The 26,216-nt window shown below is 44.1% G+C and overlaps 1 protein-coding gene across 2 annotated transcripts in view; it reads right to left on the reverse strand.

Annotated features, from left to right (window-relative positions):
* Nucleotides 1-3,840: 3,840 nt before the first annotated feature.
* The window catches only part of CFH (complement factor H), a 919,877-nt gene continuing 897,501 nt past the window's right edge, over nucleotides 3,841-26,216 (reverse strand). The window contains exons 23-26 of one of the 2 annotated variants that reach the window (XM_077276558.1): nucleotides 18,111-18,278; nucleotides 17,833-18,027; nucleotides 6,860-7,048; nucleotides 3,841-4,157 (exon numbers count right to left, since the gene is read on the reverse strand). In XM_077276558.1, coding sequence (XP_077132673.1) covers nucleotides 4,144-4,157; nucleotides 6,860-7,048; nucleotides 17,833-18,027; nucleotides 18,111-18,278 — 566 coding nt within the window. In that variant the 3' untranslated portion in view covers nucleotides 3,841-4,143. Of the gene's footprint in view, nucleotides 4,161-6,859; nucleotides 7,049-17,832; nucleotides 18,028-18,110; nucleotides 18,279-26,216 lie in introns of both variants that reach the window. The other variant, XM_077276556.1, reaches the window with a different exon arrangement.

A 26,216-nucleotide genomic window follows, 5' to 3' on the forward strand; every position in this document is an offset into this window, starting at 1 on the left:
ATACTTTGAGGGGCCCTATGCCAGTGGCAATGCGAACGAGTGTGCCCCCCCTGCTTGCTCAGAATCACAGCACTTGCAAAGTTGAAATACTTACCTCTCCCTGCTCCACTGCCGTGACATATTCCGCATTTCCGGGGCCCACGAAAAACTTGAGCCAGCCCTACCCCCCACAACTTTAGCCAAATGACCCCCAGTTTTCAATGCCTAACTATTATTATAAAGTAAATTAAGATTGACAAGCTTCAGTAATAAGAATTGATGTTTTTGGCATTAAAATGGGCACTGTAGGTGTTTTACTGTCCTCCACTCTCTGCCGACTTTGATTCCCCATTGACTTGCATTGGGTTTTGTGTTTCGGTCGGACCCCGACTTTACGCAGTAATCGGCCGATTTCACCCGACCCGACTTTTCACAAAGTCGGGTTTCGCGAAACCCGACTCGATTCCAAAAAAGTAAAAGTCGCTCAACTCTACTCATGATAATACTCTTTTAAACATTTAGTCAGTTTGGCTAATGTTTTTGTATATGCGGTATATCTGGTTCTTTAATATTATGTATATTTATCATTTGCCTTTTTTGCTTACCTGCTATAACCCTATAATGCTCACATGCCCATCTCCTCCTGCTGTTCTGTCGCCTTCTTTCTTTGCTCACTGTGCTTATGTTTAAAAAATCTTTTATAAATTGTTTTGCATTATAACAATAGATTTATATTACATATTCTATATGGCTATATCTCTCGTGAATACATTTGTTTAAACTTTATTATACCCTTCTTTTTCTATAAACCAGTACCAGTATAGAGCGAGTTCCCTATCACCTTTTTGTTCTGGCTGTAATAGGTTTCTGATGCGCACTCATACCAGGCTATGGGTGTGGGTGAAACACCAGACTGTGCTGGGATGTCATCGTAGTGCAGTCTGATGTACGTTCACAGAGAAGATGGAGGTATTAAGCTCTCCATCTTCTCCACACAGTTGATGCGATTTTCTTATGCGAGAGAATCGGATCGCACTCTTGCTGAGTTTGCGACAAGTGTAATTAGTATAGTCGGCCTCTTTCTCTTGCATGAGAGAATATACATCAATATGAGCGAGCCCTTAGTTACAAAATCTGCAATGAGTGTTATAATGCTACCTTTGCTCTTACTGTTTGAAAACAAATTAAGAAAAGAGCTATTAAGATGCTGTTGCTGCAGTATGTCACATATGTATTACGGTAATTCACAGCCACACAGTGAGTAGTGATGAGCGAGTATACTCGTTGCTCGGGTGACCTCCGAGTATTTGTTAGTGTTCAGAGATTACATTTTCATCTCCTCAGCTATTTGCCAGGCTGAGTACATGTGGGGGTTGGCTGGTTGCTAGGGAATCCCCACATGTAATCAAGCAGGCTAGTAGCTGTAAATCATGCAGTTGCTGCGATGAAAACTCTCCGAACACTAACAAATACTCGGAGATCACCCGAGCGTGCTGGGGAAAACCCGAGCAATGAGTATATTCGCTCATGACTAGTGATGAGACTTTTTCATCAGTTCTCTGTATATTACTTTGAATCTTGGATTTCTTTTCGCAGATTGAGGCTATCACTTCCATTTTTAATCTTGTACATCGGCATTGACGTAGTATAAAAGAATTACATTAGGCCTTTTTCTATCCCTATCCCATGTGATCTGAGCACTGTTATCCCTACACAGTACAGTCACAAAATTGCTTTCCTTGGCCATCCAATATATTTTATGATGCTTGTGATAGCCCACCTATTTGGCTGTGGTACACAATGTGATCGGATTGTAGAGGGACATTATGGGGAAGCTTTTATTTCCACGCTAGATGCTATTAGCCTCCTCACTGAGAGAGCAGCACGCGTGAAATAGTGCTGGATATTTTTTTTCTTTAATAGCAAACCACTAATTTTATCATAATTTGTTCAATTTAATTTGAAACCACCGATGTGAGGAAATTTGACTTGAACTCGTTCAATCGAGATTAAGGCTACATACACATGTTCAGTGTTTGGTGAGTTTTTTACCTCAGTATTTGTAAGCCAAAACCAGCAGTGGGTGATAAATACAGAAGTGGTAACTTGTTTCTATTATGCTTCTCCTCTGATTGTTCCACTCCAGATTTTGGCTGACAAATACTGAGGTACAGATGAGATACAGGTGAGATATAAAAATACTGACCAAATATGCAACATGTGCAAATGGTCTAGAGCTGTGTGCCCACAATGAGTTTTTGTTGAGTTTTTTGTGCTGCATATTTGTGCTGCATATTTTTGCTGCAATACAAACGCAGTGTCTTACAATCCCAGCAAGTTTAATGGGAATTATTGAAATCTCATGCCCTGTGTGCTTATTTTTTGCTCAGCCTAAATTAACGTGCGGTGCGTGTTGCAATAAAGAAACATGTTGATTTCTCCTGCCGGTATGCTGAGTTTTCTGTGCAGATTTTTCCATAGACGTGCATTAGATGTAGAAAATCTGCAGACGTGGAAACGCACTAAAAACATATATAATCCATACATGACTGTATCAATAAAGTTTTGTTAAAACCAAATACCAGGAAGTAGGGTTGAGCGACCTTTACTTTTATAGGATCGGGTCGGGTTTCACGAATCCCGACTTTTTCAAAAGTCGGGTCGAGTGAAATCGGCCGATCCTATAAAAAAGTCGGGTCGGGGTCGGCCGAAACACGAAACCCAATGCAGTGCATTGGGTTTCCAATGGTTCCCAGGGTCTGAAGGAGCGGAAACTCTCCTTCAGGCCCTGGGATCCATATTTAAGTGTAAAATAAAGAATTAAAATAAAAAATATCGCTATACTTACACTCTGACGGGCCCTGGTACTAACCGGGAACCTTCCTTCCTTAGAATCAGCCTTCCAAGACCTGCGGTGACGTCACGGTGACGTCGCGGCTTGTGATTGGTCGCGCGGCCCCCATGTGACCGCTCGCGCGACCAATCACAAGCCGCGACGTCACCGTGACGTCACCGAAGGCCCTGGAAGGGCTGATTCTTAGGAAGGAAGGTTGCCGGAACGAAGCCGAGGGTGAGTATATTCCTATTAGGTATATACTCACCCTCGGACACGCCCTGCTCCTTTCCGACAGCCTTCCTTCCTATAGCGATATTTTTTATTTTAATTCTTTATTTTACACTTAAATCTGAATTCCGATACCAATTCCCGATATCTTAAACATATCGGGAATCGGTATCGGAATTCCGATTCCAGATTCAGAAGATCGCCGACTTCATGGCCGACCCCACACAGGGGTCGGGTCGGGTTTCATGAAACCCGACTTTGCCAAAAGTCGGCGACTTCTGAAAATTGCCGACCCGTTTCGCTCAACCCTACCAGGAAGTATTAAAAACAAAGCTGCTATATTAGTATGGAATATGAAAAACAGACAAAAAAACAGCAGCAACAAAAAGGTGATACAAATACAAATAACCTAATTTACTTAATAGGAGCAGGAATGGTGGCAAAATTTGCAACATCAAAAACTCACCAAAAGCTCATTGTGGGAAAATAGCCTACAGTGAACTCACTAAGTTCTACGCATATTTTCCTGGCAATTACATGCTTTTTAATTATGCGTTCGTGTGAATTTATTTGCTGCAGACCTAATTCTTGATGGAACTTCATCAAAACAGATAAATTCAAATTTCAAAAGTTCTGCTCATCTGTAATCGGGAGAAGTTTTGTGTTGCTTCTGGTCCCGGATTTTGCAGAAGTAGCAGATGTGTGTTACAGATGAGCTCACCTTGCTGACTGTGTGGATACAATAGCAGAACTATGAAAATGCTGACAGTCACCAACATAATGTACAATTTCATATTGGGAGGGGATGTACATAAGTGTTTACTGTGTATTAATCTGATCAACAAACTACAGATAAGTGAATTACCATTACATATATATATATATATATATATATATATATATATATATATATATATATATATATATACATATAAGCCAGTTTTATTTATTTATACTTTTATTTCTTACACAGAAGTCTCTAAAACAATACACGATGAGTGACCACTATTTTATTCAACTCAATACAATTAGAGAAAAGGCTGTTTGTCTATAGTTGTCTCTTCCCGGACGATGTAACATCTTGCTTGTTGTTACTGTAGTCACACTGAAGATTCTGCTGAACAATGAGAAATCAAACAGAGTTACTGACCTATTTATGATGTCATATAAATTATTGAGGAACATAAACTATATATAAACCCTATAGACATATAAAATAGGCCTCCTTATGCTGAAAAAAATGGCTCTAGCTCAATCAGGAATTGAGTCCATAAGGTCATTGGAGTTACAGTATACTATTGTGGTGCCCCTGAGGTTCCAGTCACCACAGAGGTACTGCACCTCAGCCAGAGATGTGGTACTCCGCTCTTGAGTAAGGAGGGGGCACTCCCCAGTACCCACACACTAGCACCCTACACTGGACCTCTCCAGGCCAGGGAGGGACTAGGTAGAAGGTGTGGGTGGAGAGAGTGGCAGTTGTGAGGAGTTGTCATAGAAACAAGAGGGAGAAGTTAGTCAGTTATTGAGAGGCAGGGGGAGTTGGAGCTGGGGACTTGAGGAGTGAGGAGCTCGTCCCAGCACCAGAGGACAGAGAGAGAGAAGTTCCAGAGAGTTAGAGAGGAAGAAGGGGTCCTAGGGGCACGTGTAGTGAGGAATTCACCCATGGGGCCAGAATCCATGCCAACCGTAGTTTGGTGGAGGGACCAAGTCGCAGTAGGGGACTGGCCCTAGATTAGTGGAGAAACTGAGGACTCAGCTAGCAAACCGGAGACTGTGGTAATTGTTTGTGCCACAGCCACAACCACACACATTCGCTGAAAAGGGAGCCACATAGGATCAAGGGGACCAGGAAGACATCGCCCGACAGGATCCGAGGCTGCTGGCTTGGGACACTGTGTGTGAAGGCGCAGGGCAGGAGAAGTGGGAGCCAGCGCAGTGAGATGGCCAGGGAAGGAACATAAGAAGGGGGTCCTGGCAATGTGTACTCCAAATTACCTGAGAGCTGGCTGGATCACAAACCCGGAAGACACAGCACCTAGCTGGGGACTGCATATAAGAACTGTGAGTAAACTATGGAAACTGCACCGTGCTGTGTCCTCAGAATTATTCCCTGCATCACTTGTCCTGCACTACAACATTAACCATCATTGACTTTAATTCTTTAACTGCCCCGGGGCCTAGTTCTACCCGTGGAGAGCTGTAACAACTCTGCTGCGTCACCAACTGCCCCAGTGGATCTGAACTGCAGCGTCGGCCAACTTCTTATTGCCGAACACCACAGGTGGCTTCACGAGCAAATCCCCTATAAACTTTATTTCCCCTTCATTTCATCACTTTTATTGGACGCCCAGGGCCACGGACTGGGTCACTGCTGCCATGACATCCCCTTTAAGAACCATTGGACCCGGCCCGAGTACCCCGCGGCCCTAATGGGCGCTCCACTATGGTATCTGCCAGAAAGACTTTTGAAGGGGTTGTCCTGTGAAAAAAGTTATCATGTATCCTAGGGATTGGTAATAACTTATTGCTTGGAAGGGGTCGGAACACTGGGACACACACTTCTTGGCAGAACAGGGAGCTTTAATTCCAATTATAGAATGGGACAGCAGTGCACATGATTGACCACCACTCCATTCACCTGCTATGGGGCTGCTGGTCACTGCATTTAGCTCCTTCAGGCATCCCTAAGGAGAATGAAGGGAATGGCAGTAAGATATCTGACTTGCCACTCTAGCTTTTAATGGGGATCAAAGTTCCACATTCTGTTGATCCTTTTGGACCCCCAAAGAGCAAAAAGTTATTACGCACCCCACAGATATGTGATAACTTTCTATAACTGAACAAACCTTTAAAACTTGTGAAATGGGAACTTCATCAATTCAGAAAATTTAACAGGTGCATAACAGGATTGAGATCTGTGAACTTAAGCTCATATGACAGGTCACATTAACCTGTTAAAGATTGATCACAGCATCTAAGGGGTTATGTGAGGTGGATCAGTGTATTTTTTTTGTTCTAGCTGTTACCCTGGGAGTTTTTGAAAACTTTTGATTTGGTGACTAATTTTATCACAAAAATGGCATACACAAAAGTATAGATGATTTTTTTTCTCCGAAAACTGTTTCAGAGCCATTTATAAATTTATTCAGGAAAAGTCAGACATGCAGTCTAATTTCACACCTCTTTAAGGAAATCTGTCACCATGTTTTTGCTACCAAATCTGAGAGCAGCATAATGTAGAGAACCCTGATTCCAGCAATGTGTCACATACTGGGATGCTTTCTGTAGTTTTGATAAAATCACTCTATTATCCACAGGAGATTATAACTAGAGGACTTGTAAACCTGCTGCCATGTAGTCCTCCAAATTCATGAGCTCCGTATAACCCACCAGTGCTTGGCTGATTTCTGCTTTTGCACAATGTACACAGAAAGCTGCCAATCAATTGTATGGGCGGGGTTATACAGAGCTCAGCATTCAGAGAACTGCTAGATCTGCAGCATGTAAAATAGTTTTTAATCAAAACTGCAACAACCAGTAAAGTAAATGATACATCATTGGAATCAGGGTTTTTGCAACTATATCCTGCTGCTTTCAGATGAAAAAGAGAAAATCTAGAAACAGATTCCCTTTAATGCTATTATGATTTCTTACAACTAGGCAGCCTTTAGCGCTACAATTCAGCATCTACTGCTTCAGATTCCCCATGTAAACTACTGCAGAGAGATTAACAATAAAATTAAGCCTTCAGAAGTCATGTAGTCCCACTGATTTTTTTTCAATTGGAAGGTGAAATATTTTTTTTCTTTACTTTACCTATACATTTTGGATAGATCAGTTCTTTTTCAGCACATGTTCCAGTTGGTTGACGATCACGATGACTAAATCCATTCTTACATTTAAACATAATTGTTTCCCCGATTTCATAGAAAACATCAGTATTATGAACTTCGTCCAATTCTAAGTTGTTTCCATCAAGATCATCTTGATCTATGCGGCAAGTCTCTATGAAATCAAATGGTAAATATGAGATCCACATAATAATCATTGTAATGTACATCAACTTTACTGTAAACCTCGATAACTATCCTATAAGTTCTTTTGTTTTTATTACATAATGGCAGTCTATACTTTAGCTTCCTCTGCATAGCGCACTGTTCTGAGTACTTATTTTGAACCTGAGTCGGCTCTTTCTATTTCATGAACTGATCTATCTAATGACCCACATAGCTTCTCCCCTCTTTTGCAAGTCAAATTTTATGTATGAGAGAGCCAGGATGATTATCTATAAAATGAAGGTAGTCTCACATTTGAAGCAGTTGTGGATGTTGACATATGGAGTCTGAAAGCCAAAAGATCAAAGCATTCTTACTCTTTTGCTTGTTACTGTATTTATTAATGACTTGTAGGGGGCATACAGAGAAGAAATTCAATATTTGCAGATTATACCTATGTTTGCAAGGTAATCCACAGATAAGAGGATAACTTTAGTGACAAGTAGTGATGAGCGAGCATGCTCGCCACTACTCGGTGCTCACCCAAGCATCTCACTGCTTGAGATGCTCAGAAATCGCCAAGTATTTCCGGGGTTGCTCGACGGGAGCTCGGGTCCCCCCCCTCATATTTGGTGCTCTTTAGAGAGCCAATGAACATGCAGGGATTGTCTGCCACACACTGTAATGCCACAGCCATGTTGGCTGTGGCATTACAGTGATTGCCTGGCCGCAAAGCTTCATCAGGTCTATATCAGACCTGGTGCCGCCATGCTCGTCACAGTCTGATCCGGAATCAGGCAGTGTAGGGAGAGATGCTGCTGAGCTAGGGAGAGTTTGCTTCGTACTTAGTGTAGGTATACCAAATATAATACACATATCCATCTCAACTAACAGTCCTTCTGAGGACTAATAAAGCTGCATATATATCAGTGCAAGGCAGGCAGTGTATATAGCAGACTTCAATGCATATAGCAAGAGGGTCCATTCCAGTTCTGTCTGCTGCTGTCTATTAGAGATATTTTTAGACATAGCCCCAGGAATTATGGGCCAGGAATATTTTTTGGGGATCTTAATTCTGATTATTTGCTTTAAAAGCAATCCAGAGAATTCTGTTTTTTTCTGCTCCATTTGCATGTTGCATTGCAGAATACAGCCAGATCCTTTCCACATTACAGCACTAAAAATCCAGCTATTTTAAACTGGGGTTTGTCCGTTACACAGATCACATATCAGTGCACTCAAAATTGTGCCAATTCATTCCTCCATTTAAATTTTTTGCAGTGTCTTACCCAGTATCCCTGTCTGATGTTACAAATGCTTATAACCTGTTTTTACAGTTAATAGCTGTCCTTCACCCAGTATTCACAGGTAAAGGGGAAGAATGGTAAACTATTGCATAGTTTTTGTCCTGTTTTGAAAGTCAACAAACTGCCTGTCTTGGACAATGTATAATCAACATATCAGCAAACATCATTGTTCTATGAGCCTGTATCAGTACTTATTCAGGATAAGAGCAATATATGGTACAAAAAATTGTCAACTTGCAAGTCAATATTTCAGGCTTACATGAACAAAAGTTTGTATTCTTTACCAACCAAAAGAAACACATAAATTCAAAAGTCAACATATACATAACAGTCTATACTTTCTGGTTTGCTGAAAATAGATGACTGGTTGACTAATATAAAATGTTTTGTCCTCACATTACCTCAGACATTCTTTGATAAATATGTATACCTCCAGAGGTAAATGTTTTTCAGCACATGCACTTAGTGCATGCACTTTACCAATCTAGGATACCCACTCCTTAATATTGGGAAAAAATGTTTTCTGAGGCCCTCCACTATGTCTTTTCAAATGGGTATTGGAGTGCCTCCTTCTAATTTTTGGCATCCCTTGCACTTAGTGGAAACTCTTTACCAGTCTAGGAGAACCACTACTTAGTAATTAGGAAAAATACTTTTCTGAGGCTCCACCTTCTAGTTGAGGTTACATTTTAGGAAACCAATAGAGCCAATACGTTGTATTAGCATATGATCCAGTGCCTTGTTGAGGGCTGTCAGATGGTCATAACAAAAGCCGATCTCACACTGCAGACAGGATTTCACAGGCTGGACAGGAGAATTTGCACAGTAAGTAGAGGAGATCCTGGTCTCCTCCATATCAGACTGAGTAGATGCGAAGCACTCCACTATATTCACCAGCAGAGTTGATTACATAATAGCCCATGATGCTGCTACATTAAACGGATAACCTTTTTCAAAGCTAGTTCAAATGGATTCTATTCTCTAATAATACTGCTCTAAACTGCTAGTCATGTAGAGTGAGCTGTCGCAGTAGGGATAACATATTACAGGCTTCAAGTCAGGGCTTATTGCATTATAGTCTTGCTGCTGCAACCTAACAAAAGAAAAATATCAAGGTAATATCTGTTCTATTCCCTATTAATAACAATATTAGCTGCCTTTCATGTAGGGATAGGTGCTAGGAATCATCTGCTGGAAAGTAGTGTTCATTCTGGCCACATATGTGCATCTCTTCCATAGTCCATAGCTTGATTTTTTCCCATACACTCATTGATAGATTTGTGTTTTTTACAAAGATCTGTATGTAGGGGATGTCAATATGTTGTGTTCCCTTCTTCCCAACCCATTTAATAATGTGTATTATTAATGTGTTGATACACGGTGGCACTGCTACACATAAAGTGTATTGTCACCATGTACAAGAGCATTGCTATACCTCATGGACAGTATATTATTCTGTATACTGTGAGGCACCGGTAGTAGTGAAGAGGCAGTGACCAACAAAGTTCAAACATAAAAGTCTCTTTAATGCGTTATCTTCACACAGAAAAGGTTCCAAGCATATAACTTAAATGCACATAATTTCAGTGTTCAGTTCACAGCAGTTCATTACAGTATCCTTAATATTGCAGTCACTACACATGCTAGTCCTCCTTTGACTAGTTCCATGGGTGTCCTGCACCACTGTCACAGACTAATGTACCGACTGGCTGAGCATACAGAGAAATAAGGGGATCATACCTGCAATCCATGGGTTCAGACCCCAGCGGGCAGTTGGCAGCCACAGGGCCTGGCCCTTGGCACCGCCAACATCTGATCGGTGTGGCACAACTGCACCCAGGAGCCGTTTTAGTTTTACCAGGTTCCTGGGCTGGGGAAGCCTTATGTGACACCCGACAAGGAGCAATGTCCCGTATAAATTCCTGAGTAGCTGTATACCGCTCTACCAGTCCCACCACCTCATCCAGAGTACCTAGGTCCCCTTGTCCCCCCAAAGCAGTATGGCTGCTGGCAGGGCCCTCACCAGGAGGTCTACCACCACCCTCTCTACCATCTGGAACTAAGTTAATGTCTCAGGCTGAATACTTTTTTTTACCAGTTGCAGCAAGTCATATGCCTGAGATCGGGCAGGGCTAGTCTCAGAAAAAGACCACTGGAACACCCTTGGGCCCGCACATACGTATTAACCCCCAATCTGGCAAGGATCTTACCTTTCAGCTTCCCATAGTCCAGGGTATCATCCCAACTGAGGTCTATGAAGGCTTCCTGGGCATCTCCCGTCAGTAAGTTGGACACCACCTCAGCCCACTGAGTCACCGGCAAGCTCTCCTGCTCCGCGGTGCGTTCAAAGATGGTGAGAAAAACCTCCATGTCCTCCTCAGATTCCATCTTCCTCAGCGCTGACCGGATTTTGTACCGGGCTTCCGACCACTATATGGTTGCTGAGGGATTTACCTCTCGCATAGCCGCGATCTGCTGAATCAACAATTCATTTGACTGCTGCTATTGCTCCATCTGTTGCCGCTGCAACTGTGTGTGAGACATGGCCAACTGTCTTAATATTTCCTCCATCTTGTCCATGGGCTTGAAATGTAGCGTTGCTGGCTTAATTATTGACATACAGCACGCTTTGTGTATGCCTTAGTTCACATTGTCCACATTCTCCACCATATGTGAGGCACCATATGTGAGGTAACAGTGAAGAAGCAGTGACCCACAAAGTTCAAACATAAAAGTCTCTTTAATGCGTTATCTTCACACAGAAAATGTTCCAGGCACATAACTTAAATGCACATAACTTTAGTGTTCAGTTCACACCAGTTCATTACAGCATCCTTTATATTGCAGTCACTACACATTCTAGTCCTCCTCTGACTAGTTCCATAAGTGTCCTGCACCGCTGTATCACAGTCTCTACTCACAGCTAGAGGCAGAAAGCCAGCACAGAGGTAATGCAGAGGAGAAATGAGAACTTTTTTGGGGAATGGACCAGGGAGCCATACAAGGATTATTGTCAGCCATGACTATCACTCTAGCACCCCCTGGCCCTTCCTTCACTTGGTATAGTTGGCAGGATCTCACTGCCCCATATGGTGGTGAAGCCGGCATGGTGATGAAGAAAGTGTTTTTCATGTGACTAGCGCCGCAACTTCAGGAGGAACAGATGCCCTGGAGATGGCGGTAAATCTTGATGTGACTGGAAATTTAGTAAGGACTGATAAAACCAAGATGGCAACCCAGATTGCAGCGAGTGGCGCCAAAAAGAAGGACTATTGCTTTGCTTGTACCCTCCGTGGGTGTGTCTTAGCTGAAATAGCACAAAAATCCTTTGAGCGACACCTCCGGAGGATGTGCCAAAGAAACCTACCCCCACGCCTACTTAAGTGACTTGAAAAGAAATGAGTGAAGCGACTGGAAGCAACTCAACCATGGAACGGGTGGGGCCCAGAAGAGGATCTTGTATGCAGCTGTGGCAGCCTAGGCTGCATTGGAAAGATGTGGCTTCAGGAGGACATAAGATCCCGGCCTGCCGGACAGTAGGAAGAAATCGCAGAGCACCCCAATTACCAGCGCCCAGAGAGGTCTTCAGCGCAGAGTCAGCAGCCGGCAAAGTCCACATCATCCCGCAGACAAGAGATATCACAAGCGGAGCAGTCCTCTTCACGTTCACTGGAGCCGGAACTTCTTGCAGAGCCAGCGTTGCGGTGCCAGGAGGCAGAACCTCGTTGCCTGGAACTTAAGTTGTTAACCCAGAGGGGACCGGAACTAGAAACAACTCCAAAGTAGCCTGAACCAGAAGCAAGGCCGGTGCCGGAACAACGTCCAGAAAGACCACACCGCACAACCTCGGTGGAAGAAGACAGCAGTGACACCATCGACGGAGCAAGACAGCAACAATGCGAGGCGGTGAGTGAGCCTCGGCCGACGTCCCAAGAAAGTGAGCCCTCTCCCACGTCATCTGCTCCCGGGGTCCAGTCACTGTCCATCCGCAGGGAGTCGGAGGTCCAGAGCTGCACCACAGCTCGCTGGGTGCTACAGTGGAGGTGTACCATGTGTCACCAGACGCTCCAGGGAGCCGCAGGTTCTGCTCGCCTTGGAGACGGTCCCTTCCCTTCTCCCGAACAACAGGCCTGGATCGCTGGGGTCTTGGAGCAGAAAAAGGGAGGAGAGAAGGAAGTGTGGGCTGAATTGCACCAGCCAGGAGGTGGCATTATGGCTGGTCGCCGCACTTATGGCAAGCTCACCTATGTGGAAACGGGACGAGACTACGGCTTCATACGCGAGGTTGGGAGCCATCACAAGGTCTATGTAAATGCGGCCTCGGTGAAATTTGGAAGGCTGCTGAAGAAGGGGACTGAGTCTCCTTTTTCAAAGAGCGTTATCCTCGGGGCTATTTTGCAGTGGCGGTGGCCCTATGCACCTCCGAAGAGATAGCACAGCATGCGGACTTGAGCTCGACACTGTCGAGTACCCGTGATGCTCTTGCCACCTCTGTCTCTCTGAGGCAACCTGTGACTGCTGCTGCCGCAGAGTCACCCCTGAAACGGAACCCGGAAAGGGAACATGATGTTATTGGAGTGGCACAAGGGACCTGCCGTTGAAGAGACTGAACTGTTACATTTGTGGTACTGTTGCACGGTATAATAAAGGCACTGTTCCGCATCCTGTTGGGGCAGAAGAGAAGCCCCCTGTTGTTTTTCCAGTGAAAAGGGAGTTAGGTGACCAAAGGAGGCCACAAGGACTTGTGGTTGTTGTTGTTTGCATGCTTTGTTCTGGAGGACTGCGAGCCGGATAAAAAAAAACATTTAGAGCCTATGGACTCTTTTTTTTTTGTTGCACCCGTTGTGCTCATTCTGCTGGAGAAGCAGGACTCTCCAGTGAAATTACGTTCCCTGTGCTTTAGTGCCATGTTTAAAGGAAGGGGGTCATCTCCCCTTTGAATAAAATAAAGGACATGACTCATATAGAGTCTTATTCTAATGTTTTATAATGTTTTACATTACAGGTTGCCATGGTTGAGGGCAAACATCATTAAAGAAAGGGGGAAATGTAGGGGATGTAAATATGTTGTGTTCCCTTCTTTTTCCTAACCCCTTTAAGAATGTTTAATGTGTATTATTAATGTGTTCATACACTGTGACACTGCTACACATAAAATGTATGGTCACTGTGTACAAGAGCATTGCTATACCTCATGTATATTGCTCTGTATGTATATATATATATATATATATATATATATATGTGTGTGTATGTATATATATGTATATACTGTATATATGTACAGTACAGACCAAAAGTTTGGACACACCTTCTCATTTAAAGATTTTTCTGTATTTTCATGACTATGGAAATTATAAATTCACACCGAAGGCATCAAAACTATGAATTAACACATGTGAAGTTATATACTTAACAAAAAAAGTGTGAAACAACTGAAAATATGTCTTATATTCTAGGTTCTTCAAAGTAGCCACCTTTCGCTTTGATGACTGCTTTGCACACTCTTGGCATTCTCTTGATGAGCTTCAAGAGGTAGTCACCGGGAATAGTCTTCACTTCACAGGTGTGCCCTGTCAGGTTCAATAAGTGGGATTTCTTGCCTTATAAATGGGGTTGGGACCATCAGAATTTGTATTATGGCAAGAAAAAAGCAGCTAAGTAAAGAAAAACGAGTGGCCCTGCGCTTAGTAACCCGATGTTTACCCTGGTTACCCGGGGACTTCGGCATCGTTGGTCGCTGGAGAGCTGTCTGTGTGACAGCTCCCCAGCGACCACACAACGACTTACCAACGATCACGGCCAGGTCGTATCGCTGGTCGTGATCGTTGGTAAATCGTTTAGTGTGAAGGTACCTTAAGTCTCATCTGTGCATAAGACGCCTGCTGGCCATTTAACAATAGTAAGGGCCTCCTGATGGCCCTCTATAAATAGTGAGGGTCACCTGATGGCCTTGTGGAAAAAAGTTTTGTCATTTTCAGAGTCCCGCCTTCATAAACAGAATGTGTTTGATCATGTATCAACTACATGCCCAGGTAATGTAGTAAAATGTTAAAATTACATTTCTTTGTGAATGTTTTTTTTTACCATTGAACATAATGCAAAAACACTATGTGTGAACATAGCCCAAGGGTGTGGAGGATCATTTTTTCTCTTATTAATTTTGCCCTATATACAAGTAATTATCCTGAAAATAATTTTCTTAACATTTTTTTCCAGTAAAATCCATTTTATCTTCAGTTTTGTATATTTTATTGTCAGTTTGTAAAAGTTGCGCAATACTCTGACAACACTTTTCCCAGCAGCGACTAGGATTCAGAGATACTTGTTGGGTCTTCGCCATGCTGTTCTTATGCCATTTCAGCCCTCCTTTCATCGAGCAACTTTGACACCCCTCCAGACCTCGGGGGGGGGGGGGGGGGGGGTGTGGAGGGGTTGCAAAAATGCTCACGTTCCCCATTGTATTCCATTATACTCGTCACTTGGGTCGAGCATTATGGTTTGCTCGATTCCAGAAACGAGCACCCTAGAATTTTAGTGTCGCTCATCACTATAAATGATAAAAATGGCCATTTTTAACATTGCACAAAATTCATGAACCACGTGGAACATTTTCATAATCTTATCGCAAACAACCAGAAGTGCATAACACAAGTCAAAAAGGAAGAGTTTGTTTAAAAAAAATTCTCAAATGATGAATGTGTTCAGGATGTTAAAAATAAAAGTAAGAGCATCAGCCTCTGGGCGACTTATACAGTACAACCCTGACACACTGCATCTTCAGATTTTTCCCTTCACCTTTTAGGCTGCCGTCACACTAGCAGTATTTGGTCAGTATTTTACATCAGTATTTGTAAGCCAAAACCAGGACTGGAACAATAGAAGAAAAGTATCATAGAAACATATGCACCACTTCTGCATTTATCACCCACTCCTGGTTTTGGCTTACAAATACTGATGTAAAATACTGACCAAATACTGCTAGTGTGACGGCAGCCTTAAGGTACCTTCACACTGAACGATATCGCTAGCGATCCGTGACGTTGCAGCGTCCTGGATAGCGATATCGTTCAGTTTGACACGCAGCAGCGATCAGGATCCTGCTGTGCCATCGTTGGTCAGAGCAGAAAGTCCAGAACTTTATTTCGTCGCTGGATCTCCCACTGACATCGCTGAGTCGGCGTGTGTGACGCCGATTCAGCGATGTCTTCACTGGTAACCAGGGTAAACATCGGGTTACTAAGCGCAGGGCCGCGCTTAGTAACCCGATGTTTACCCTGGTTACCAGTGTAAACGTAAAAAACCCCAAACACTACATACTTACATTCCGGTGTCTGTCCCCCGGTACCCTGGTTACCAGGGGACTTCTCATAGTTGGTCGCTGGAGAGCTGTCTGTGTGACAGCTCTCCAGCGACCACACAGCGACGCTGCAGCGATCGGGATCGTTGTCTAGATCGCTGCAGCGTCGCTAAATGTGACGGTACCTTTAGTCAGAGGTCTTTTAACTCTTCACATGATTACTTTGCCTAATCATGTTCATCAGTTATCAGCTTTCCACATTGCAGCTGTGTGATCAGAGTCTAAAGGTACCTTCACACTGAACAACTTAACAACGATAGCGATCCGTGACGTTGCAGCGTCCTGGATAGCGATATCGTTGTGTTTGACACGCAGCAGAGCAGCGATCAGGATCCTACTGTGAGATCGCTGGTCGGATCTAGAAGGCCAGAACTTTATTTCGTCGCTGGATCTCCCGCTGACATCGCTGAGTCGGCTTGTGTGACGCCGATGCAGCGATGTCTTCACTGGTAACCAGGGTAAACATCGGGTTTCTAAGCGCATTGCCGCGCTTAGTAACCCGATATTTACCCTGGTTACCAGTGTAAATGTAAAAAAAAAAAAAACACTACATACTTACATTCCGGTGCCTGTCGCGTTTCCCGGCGTCCGCTTCCCTGCACTCCTCCTGCATCCTGTGTCAGCGCCGGCCGGCCGTAAAGCAGAGCACAGCGGTGACGTCACCGCTCTGCTTTCCGGCGGCGCTTACACAGTGCAGGGAAGCGGACGCTGGGGGACGCGACAGACACCGGAATGTGAGTATGTAGTGTTTGTTTTTTTTACATTTACACTGGTAACCAGGGTAAATATCGAGTTACTAAGCGCGGCCCTGCGCTTAGTAACCCGATGTTTACCCTGGTTACCCGGGGACTTCGGCATCGTTGGTCGCTGGAGAGCTGTCTGTGTGACAGCTCTCCAGCGACCACACAACGACGAAACTGCGACGCTGCAGCGATCGGCATCATTGTCTATATCGCTGCAGCGTCGCTTAATGTGACGGTACCTTAAATCAAAGTTTCCATTTTAACCAATATCAGAATCAAGGAGCATGTTAAAAACAAATTAATGAAGCTAAGAAGAAGATGGTTAGCAATTTATTTAGGGTATGTGCACACATAGATGGAACCTCTGCAGATTTTTCAGCACCTGTTTTGAGAAATCCGCAGGTAAAAAGCACTGCGTTTTACCTGTGGATTTACCGCAGATTTTATGCATTTTTTGTGCGGATTCCTATTATGGAGCAGGTGTAAACCACTGCATAATCCGCACAAAGAATTGTCATGCTGCGGAATAAACAACGCTACGTTTCCTTGCGTTTTTTTCTGCAGTATGTGCACTGCGGATTTTGTTTTCCATAGGTTTACATGGCACTGTAAACTCAGGGAAAACAAAACCACTAAGGATCCGCAGCAAAATCCGCAATGTGTGCACATAACCTCAAACTAGATATGTCCAGTGCAGAGTTTGCCCAGTTTTACATTTCTGATTCTAGTTTGCAACTTCATAGTTGTGGTTACAAGTTTGAGACCCCATGCATGTGCTAAAATAGAAAGCAGCTCTCCATTAATTTACCTATATGGCCCCGATTCATCACTAGTCATTTTCTCACTGGTCTTGATGAGCAGTGGTGAAGTCAGATGTTTCTGATTTATGAAGCGGTACACACCTCTTCATGAATCTGGAGCATCTGACCTGTAGCGTACGCTTCCATGCTCCACTCCAGAAATCTTACTCCGGTTGGTGACTGTAGTAAGATTTCTGGTGTGGGGAACAACACAACTTGATATGAATTAGATTAGCTGTGGAGTCACACCCTCGCTGCGCCCCTGTCCAACCCGAGCTCCACCCACTTCAGTTGAGCTGGGAGAAACTGGAGTGAAAACTCCAAACTTTTGTGACTTTTCTAAGCTTTTACACCACTATTTTTGCATAAAAGCTTTGATGAGTTGAAGTATTTTGTAGTTGATACCTTCTGCAGTGATAACGAACATATCAGTTGTAGTGAGAAAAGTCAGACTGATAATAGCTTCATGGAGAATATTATTTTTTGTCACATAGAAGAAAAAGTGTAGCAATAATATGAAATATGTTAAAATGTCATATGTGATATCTTAATTGTTATTAACAAGAAACAAAAATTATTCTTACTTCCAGAGAAGCATCGTGAATACTTAAATTTCCCATCATTACATTCAATGAAGAAGCTTGGTTGATTTGGTCGTTTGTATCCTTGCTTGCAGGAAACCTGTAATTCTTCTCCGTGTTTATAACTTTTACCAATATCAGTTGAAACTGGCTGAATGTTGCTGCCAGAAAGGTCCTCTGAGGAGACTTCACATGGACCTGAGTTCACAAGGAGACAGGTTTTTTTTAGTTTTTATTTTTTTACAACACATTTGATATTTCTACATGTCCATTGTACTTACTGTAACAGACTGGATGATGAGTCCATTTACCATTTTCACACTTAGGACTTAAAAGGTTATTCTTTACATGGTCCTTATTGCACTGAAATTCTGCATAATGGCCAGAGTCATAACTGTCTTCAGGGGTTTTAAGGAATCCATTTTGTATTTCTGGAGCCTTGCAGCTTTCTAAAAAGTAACAAATAATGAAATTTTTTTATTACCCCATTTTAAAGAAAGCTATCACAAGGTTTTTCCCATATAAAGAAGTGGCCAGCACCTTCATATACAGCATTCCTCAACTCTGTGCAAAAAAAAAAAAAAAATATATATATATATATATATATATATATATATATATATATATATATTATAATCACCTACAACATCGTACGGTCCCATGGGTGTCACTGGTCTTGATCCAGCACCTCTTATCTTTTTATGATTGCCGTCCTCTTCCTTTCTTTGTGTGGATGATGCATCTTACATCATCCACATAATGTCCTCCATTGTGATCCTGTACAGGCGTACTTCTCTCTGCCCTGCCAAAGGCAGAGCAAAGTACTGAAATGTGTACGTGCAGGAAAGGACAAAGAGCACTGCACATGCGCACGACAATAGCAGGGCAAAGAAAAAGAGGCCTGTGCAGGAGTGTGATGGAGGACATTGTGTGGATCATTATAAGCTTCTTAACTTAACCCATCATACCCCAGAGTTATGTGTAATAATGAGAAATTACATAGTGATAGGTATTGTACTCATGAAGAAAGAAAGGTGCAAAAATCAATGGAAAGTCATGACACCAGATAAAATCTATCAGTAATTGTAAAGCAATCTTGCCACTTAGTGAAAAGTAATATGAGCTGTTTCAACTGACAGCATACAAAAAGGTGTCTCATTACCAAGGTGCCACACAAGAAATATCTCATCATGTGTAAAACCAGTGAGCTTTCTCAAGACCTTCACAACCTTACTGCTGCAAATCATACTGATGGCAATGTTTACAGAACAATTTCTAAACTACTAAGATTCCAGTGAACAATGTTGGGGGTCACAATCCAGAAGTGGAAAGAACACTATTTCACCATCAACCGGCCACAACCAGATATTCCCCGCAAGATTTCAGACAGAGGTGTGAAAAAAATTATCAGAAGAGTTGTTCAAGAGTCAAGGACCACTTGTGAAAAGCTACAGAAAAACAAAGAATCAGCAGGTACAATTGTTTCAAAGAAAACTACAGTACAGACCAAAAGTTTGGACACACCTTCTCATTTAAAGATTTTTCTGTATTTTCATGACTATGAAAATTGTACATTCACACTGAAGGCATCAAAACTATGAATTAACACATGTGGAATTATATACTTAACAAAAAAGTGTGAAACAACTGAAATTATGTCTATTATTCTAGGTTCTTCAAGGTAGCCACCTTTTGCTTTGATGACTGTTTTGCACACTCTCCCCCCAAAGAAGCACTGAAAGCGAAACGCGCGTCGGGGCCCTTTTTCCACATCTTGGCAGTAAGTTGGTACTATTTATCTACTTATGTTTCCATCTCCCTCCCCCGTTTCTGTATTTTACACATACGCCTGTATGTTCTGAGGGTGTTTTACTTGTAATGGTACTTTTTCCTTTTGTAAGATAATATTGAGTACATTATGGCCCTCTAAAATATGTTGTATTGACTATATGCACTGGCTGCTACTTAGGGGCCTCTTATCTATTTATTTAGTTATTTATTTACATATATGTTTCTACATCTGGTTAAATTATACTACTCCATACAAGTACTCTAATAGAAATTAAAAGGGGATGTGTTTATTGTTATGATTGTACCTTAATCGTGCCTAACGTGGTTTCTAGGTGTCACCTGCCTTGCTATTACTTGTTGTATGAACTTTTTTACTACTTTCTTGGAATTATTTATTAAAATGAGTATATTAAATAAGAATTTTGCATTAGGTCCATGCTGTGTTGGTGGTGGGGTAGCACTCAAGCTCTTGCTTCCTTGCTTTATTATCCTCTTCATCTCTTGACTGTTTCTTGTCCATCACTAGTGTTGAGCATTCCGATGCTGCAAGTATCGGGTATCGGCCGATACTTGCTGTATCGGAATTTCCGATACCGAGATCCGATATTTTTGTAATATCGGATATCGGTATCGAAACAACATTAATGTAAAAAGGTGTAAAAGAAAGAATTAAAATAAAAAAAATCGCTATACTCACCTGTCCGACGCAGCCGGGACCTCGGCGATTGTAAGCGGCAGCGTTGTTTCTTTAAAATTCGCGCTTTTACTTGCTTACGTGAATTCCCGGCTTCTGATTGGTCAGGGCGGCCATGTTGCCGGGACTCGGACCAATCACAGCAAGCCGTGACGAAATTACGTCACGGCTTGCTGTGATTGGTCCGCGTCCCGGCAACATGGCCGCCATTAACCAATCACAAGCCGTGACGTCACGGGAGGCTGGACACGCGCTTATTTTGAAAAGCGCGCGTGTCCAGCCTCCCGTGACGTCACGGCGCCATATTGCCGGGATGCGGACCAATCACAGCAAGCCGTGACGAAATTACGTCACGGCTTGCTGTGATTGGTCCGCGTCCCAGGAACATGGCCGCCATTAACCAATCACAAGCCGTGACGTCACGGGAGGCTGGACACGCGCTTATTTTGAAAAGCGCGCGTGTCCAGCCTCCCGTGACGTCACGGCTTGTGATTGGTCACGGCGCCATATTGCCGGGATGCGGACCAATCACAGCAAGCCGTGACGAAATTACGTCACGGCTTGCTGTGATTGGTCCGCGTCCCAGGAACATGGCCGCCATTAACCAATCACAAGCCGTGACGTCACGGGAGGCTGGACACGCGCTTATTTTGAAAAGCGCGCGTGTCCAGCCTCCCGTGACGTCACGGCTTGTGATTGGTCACGGCGCCATATTGCCGGGACGCGGACCAATCACAGCAAGCCGTGACGTAATTTCGTCACGGCTTGCTGTGATTGGTCCGAGTCCCGGCAACATGGCCGCCCTGACCAATCAGAAGCCGGGAATTCACGTAAGCAAGTAAAAGCGCGAATTTTAAAGAAACAACGCTGCCGCTTACAATCGCCGAGGTCCCGGCTGCGTCGGACAGGTGAGTATAGCGATATTTTTTATTTTAATTCTTTATTTTACACATTTATATGGTTCCCAGGGCCTGAAGGAGAGTTTCCTCTCCTTCAGACCCTGGGAACCATCAGGAATACCGTCCGATACCTGAGTCCCATTGACTTGTATTGGTATCGGGTATCGGTATCGGATTGGATCCGATATTTTGCCGGTATCGGCCGATACTTTCCGATACCGATACTTTCAAGTATCGGACGGTATCGCTCAACACTATCCATCACCTCTTCCTAATCCATTTGTTCCTTGGCTCCTGTACCTTCAGTAACAGTTTGTTTGGTACCACTAGCCTACCTCGATCACTGTAATCCACCCTCCCATGGCACCCGTCTGTGTGATGACAGTCCGGAACTTAGAGATATTGTTATCCCTTTCACATCCTCATCTGCTTCCACCTCTCCCTATGGGGCCACCACCTCCCCCAGCAGACTATTCAATGTGTACTCCAGCATGTAGATGATCAGAATAGTGATGTTGATGATGACATCATTAGTGCTAACCACTTTAGTAGCTATTTCAAAACTGCACAGAAGGGTGCAGAGGTCCTTCATCTTTGCCCATTTTGCAAGCGTGATTTGCACCAAGTCCATACTGCGTTGGCCCAGGCTATGCAAAAGAACATACTGTACCAAGGCTCGCCACTGCTGCCACAGTCACTGCAGCAAGTGCAGAGTGGAATTCCATTGTGTCAGCACATAGCAAATCAAACAGTTAACCGATGCTAGTTGATGACCTCATGGGTGAGATCAATGGAAGTGAGCATACAGTGACCATGTTATCTGCAGCAAGCGCATCACATCCAACCCGGGATAGTGGCAGAGAAATTGCTGTACCACTAGGTTGAGGACATGAGCAATGCAAGGCATGTGTGTGAGGTTTCCCTGGCTTGGGGCTGCCACCATGTTCGCACCAATATCTCACATGGCCTTCCCTGGCTCCATGTTTAGTGGAGATAGCTATTGCTCTAACATGGCCTGGATAGCTGTCCACATATAGCTGTATGATTGCGATCTCCAAGGCATATTAATTTAAACATTGCCTGATTGCGGTGAGCCCTGGCTGCGCAGTGGGGAGGATTCCCTCTGCACTGTTGAAATGCGAGTCTCATTAAGGGAGAGGTTGAGGGCGCAGGTGGAGTCCATGGAGGAGGTGGAGAAGCCAGAAGCAATGAAGGAAGTGTTATATATAGAGGTTTGTCCTGCAAGCCTTGGGGATTTCAAGACTTATTGAGCAGCCCCTTGAATGCCTGTCCCACAGCCACCAGAGTCACCCAGTGCCCAGTCAACGTGAAGTAACAGCCCTGCCCATGTTTGCTCGTCCAGGTGTCAGTGGTGAAATGAAAGCTAGCAGACAATTGTTTTCAGGGAGCAGATGATGTTGTTTGTAAAATGCTGGTGTGGCACAGTCACAGCTTTCTTAGAGAAGTAATGATGACTTGGCAACTGGTACTGATGGACTGTGATGGCCATCAACTTTCAGAAACCATCTTTATCCACTAGGTGGAAAGGTAGCTCTCCATGGCCAACTGATTAGAAATGGTGGAGTTCAAGCTCTTAGCTTTCGCATGTTTAATATGATCACAACTGCGGGATGAAGGGCTGTGTTCTGTGCTGAGAGAGGGTGGAGTACAGAGAACAGGAAAAACTGCTGGACTGTGAGTGAGGTGCAGGCAAAGATGTCATCGTGGACCATAACAGCTGATGGTCTATCTCTCACCCCGACTGTAGGAGGTAAACAAGTGAAGGTTCTGTGGCCGGAGAACACTTGACATGGTGACAGAGGAGAAAGAAGCTGCAGATGAGGTTGATTGAATGGCTGGTGGCTGGTGAGGCCTGCTAGTCTGCATTTTAGTACAGTGTGATTCCAAGACTAAGGCATGTTGATCACGCATGTGCAGGTTCATGCATGTAGAATGCAAATTATAGCAATTTTTGCCTCTACTGAATCATTTTATGAAAAGTTGGCAGATAATGTGAGTTTGGTCATTCTTTGAGATCTCAAAAAGGGCCAGGTTAAAAAAACGTTAATGTCCCTCCCTGTTAACTGCAGACTCATGACCGGAGCTGGCCATAGCAACAGTTGTGGCTGAGGATGCATTGCTTGTCGTGGTTGAATCACTCCGGTCTGTGCAGCAAGCCACAATTGTTGTGAATTCTGCTCTTGGGTTCCCTCCGGTGGTTGTTGGTGGTAATACAGTTGTCCCTGGGTTGCAATCCTGGGCAGGCTTCCCTGCTGATTGCAGTGCTGACTGGGATATTTAAGGTTGCAGGATTCATTAGTCCTTGCCAGTTGTCCATTGTTCTAGGATGTTTTGGATCTCAGTCTGGTTCCCCTGCCCTGCTGCCAAATCAGCAAAGATAAGTGTCTGGTTTTTGTTTCTTCAGCACACATGCTGTGTGCTTTACAGATCAGCGCTATTCATTGTTTTTTCTTGTCCAGCTTAGACTGTGTCAGGATTTTTCCAGTCAAGTTGGATTCTCAGGAGATGCAGATATACGTTCCATGTCTTTAGTTAGATGGTGGAATTTTTGTATTATCTGCTGTGGATATTTTCAGGGTTTTAATACTGACCACTTAGCATTCTGTCCTATCCTTTTCTATTTTAGCCAGAGTGGCCTCTTTTGCTAAACCCTGTTTTCTGCCTGCGTGTGTCTTTCCTCTAATACTCACAGTCAATATTTGTGGGGGCTGCCTATCCTTTGGGGTTCTGCTCTGAGGCAAGATAGGATTCCCATTTCCATCTATAGGGGTATTTAGTCCTCCGGCTGTGTCGAGGTGTCTAGGATTGTTAGGTACACCCCACAGCTACTTCTAGTTGCGGTGTCAGTTTAGGGTTTGCGGTCAGTATAGGTTCCACCTACTCCTGAGAAAGTCTCATGCGGCTCCTAGGTCACCGGATCATAACACACAATGTTACCTCATCGTATTTCTCCTGATCCACCTCCTCTGCTGAGCTACTGAGCTGTTTGCCTTTGGGTTCACACCAAGTGGGATCTACAACCTCATCATTATTGTCTCTGTTCTCACACTCCTCACCCTTCTCCTCTTCATGCCCTAATGAGTCGCCCACCAGGGCGGTGGGGTACCCGGTACCGGGTCCCGTGTTCACAGGGGGAAGTCATGGTGGCGACCCGGTCCGTGGCCCTGGGTGCCCATGTAAAAAGGGAAATTGAATAAAGTTTATGTTTGTGAGCTACCTGTGGTATTTGGTCAGTGGGGACTGAGGCTGTTTTAAGAGGTCCTCTGGGGTGATGTGATGGCAGCTAGATAGTATAACTTCCCACAGGTGAAGTATATCCCCAGGGCTCCCGGTGTAGAGATGGAAGATGGTGAATGGTACAGTAAAGAATGAGGACACATGTTTGCAGTCTCTTTACCTGGTTTACTGAAGACTTCAGGCAGCCACAGTCCAGGGTACCAGATCACAGGACAGGCAGAGTCCGGCCTGCTTGGAAGCGAATTCAGAGTTCCCTTTTACCAGGTGGAGTTAAAAGCCTTCCTCTAGCGTGGTGGTGTTGTAGTCCCTTACTGCCTATTGCTTCTGATAAGGTCCTCACATTTCTTCTCTCCCCCATATAGGATAGGACACAAACTGGTATGACAGGTGACTCGAACCTTTTTACAGGATCTCGATCATGACCCGGTGTAATGTGCTGCTGCAGTGCAGTGTAGTGCAACCTCCACCAGGGGGTGTTGGTTAAGGAAAAGAGGTTGTACACACAGTGCAGCAACACTGAACAACAACACAGGTGTCACAGGTAATGAAAGGGAAGTCAGACAAGCCAAGGTCATACACAGAGAGGTCAGTGCAGTACACAGGGGGAGTCAGAGGAATAGTTTGGGACAAACAAGAAGTCAGACCCTACCAGGAACGTGGTAACCAAAACGTGATACATAAGACGAAGTCAGGGTACAAGCCAGAGGTCAGAACAAGTCATAAATGGGTACAGGCAGACAGAGGCAAAAGGAACACTAGTACAAGTATACAGGTCAGGTGCTCAAACCGTGCAGCATGAACTATAGCTGACACTGGCCCACACGCTGCAGAGGACTTAAATAGCTCAGCCAGCTTCAAAGTGAGGCAGAGGGGATTAACTCCCACATTACCAGTCCAGAAACAAGACAGCAGAGCACAAACTCAGAACTGGATCATGACACCCGGGCTCTAAGTTTTACTGTGCCTGCAGGACATTAGGGCAGACAGGTAACTTGCAGTTGAGCTGTCCTGCCAGTCTCTGCTGTAAGTCTTAGAGTCCCTTACTTACAACCTCGGTGTTCCGGCTACTGGTGATCTGCGTTTCAGAGGGAGATAGTTCATTCGCAGCTGGTCTCCCCTGATATCATTCTCCTGTGCTTCACTCTCCTACACACTCTCGTGGCTGCACGGCTCCTCATATGTTCTTCCTTCCTCAGACTGCTCCAGCCTGCTTCCTGGCTCTATCTGACTGAACCTCCCTCTTTTTCCCTCCAAACCACAATATATGTAGGGGAGTCACCTAGAAATAGGATCAACAGCTCCCCCTTGTGGCCTGGAGTGTGAACATGTGGCATGTTTGTGATTACCTGATAAAGAGATATCCTTCATCGCTTCCTAGCATAATATCACTCTCCCCATGAGGAAAGCAGTGTCACTATGATGACAGTACAGTCTGCGTAAGCCTCTGGTATCTGAGTCTCATCAGTATCACCTCCAACCTCAGGGGTTAACGTCTGGTGACGAGGTTCTTTGTTCTGCTCAGATACTACTTCTTCCGGCCCAAAAGGAAAATATGTTGGCCATAGGTGCAGATGCTTTCATTCTCTTGAGTCTGTGAATCTTTGAAGCAGACTGCTGATGCCCATGGAAAAGAATGTGTGAACAGCTCTTCAGACTGACCCATCTGTGGTTCCCAACAGTCAGATGGGAAGTCGGAAATTTGTGCAGTGGGGCAATCAAGGGTGATTGGGGTGCCACATTGGAGC

The sequence above is a fragment of the Ranitomeya variabilis genome, chromosome 8, assembly GCF_051348905.1.
Source record: "Ranitomeya variabilis isolate aRanVar5 chromosome 8, aRanVar5.hap1, whole genome shotgun sequence".
NCBI classification, from domain to species: Eukaryota; Metazoa; Chordata; class Amphibia; order Anura; family Dendrobatidae; genus Ranitomeya; species Ranitomeya variabilis.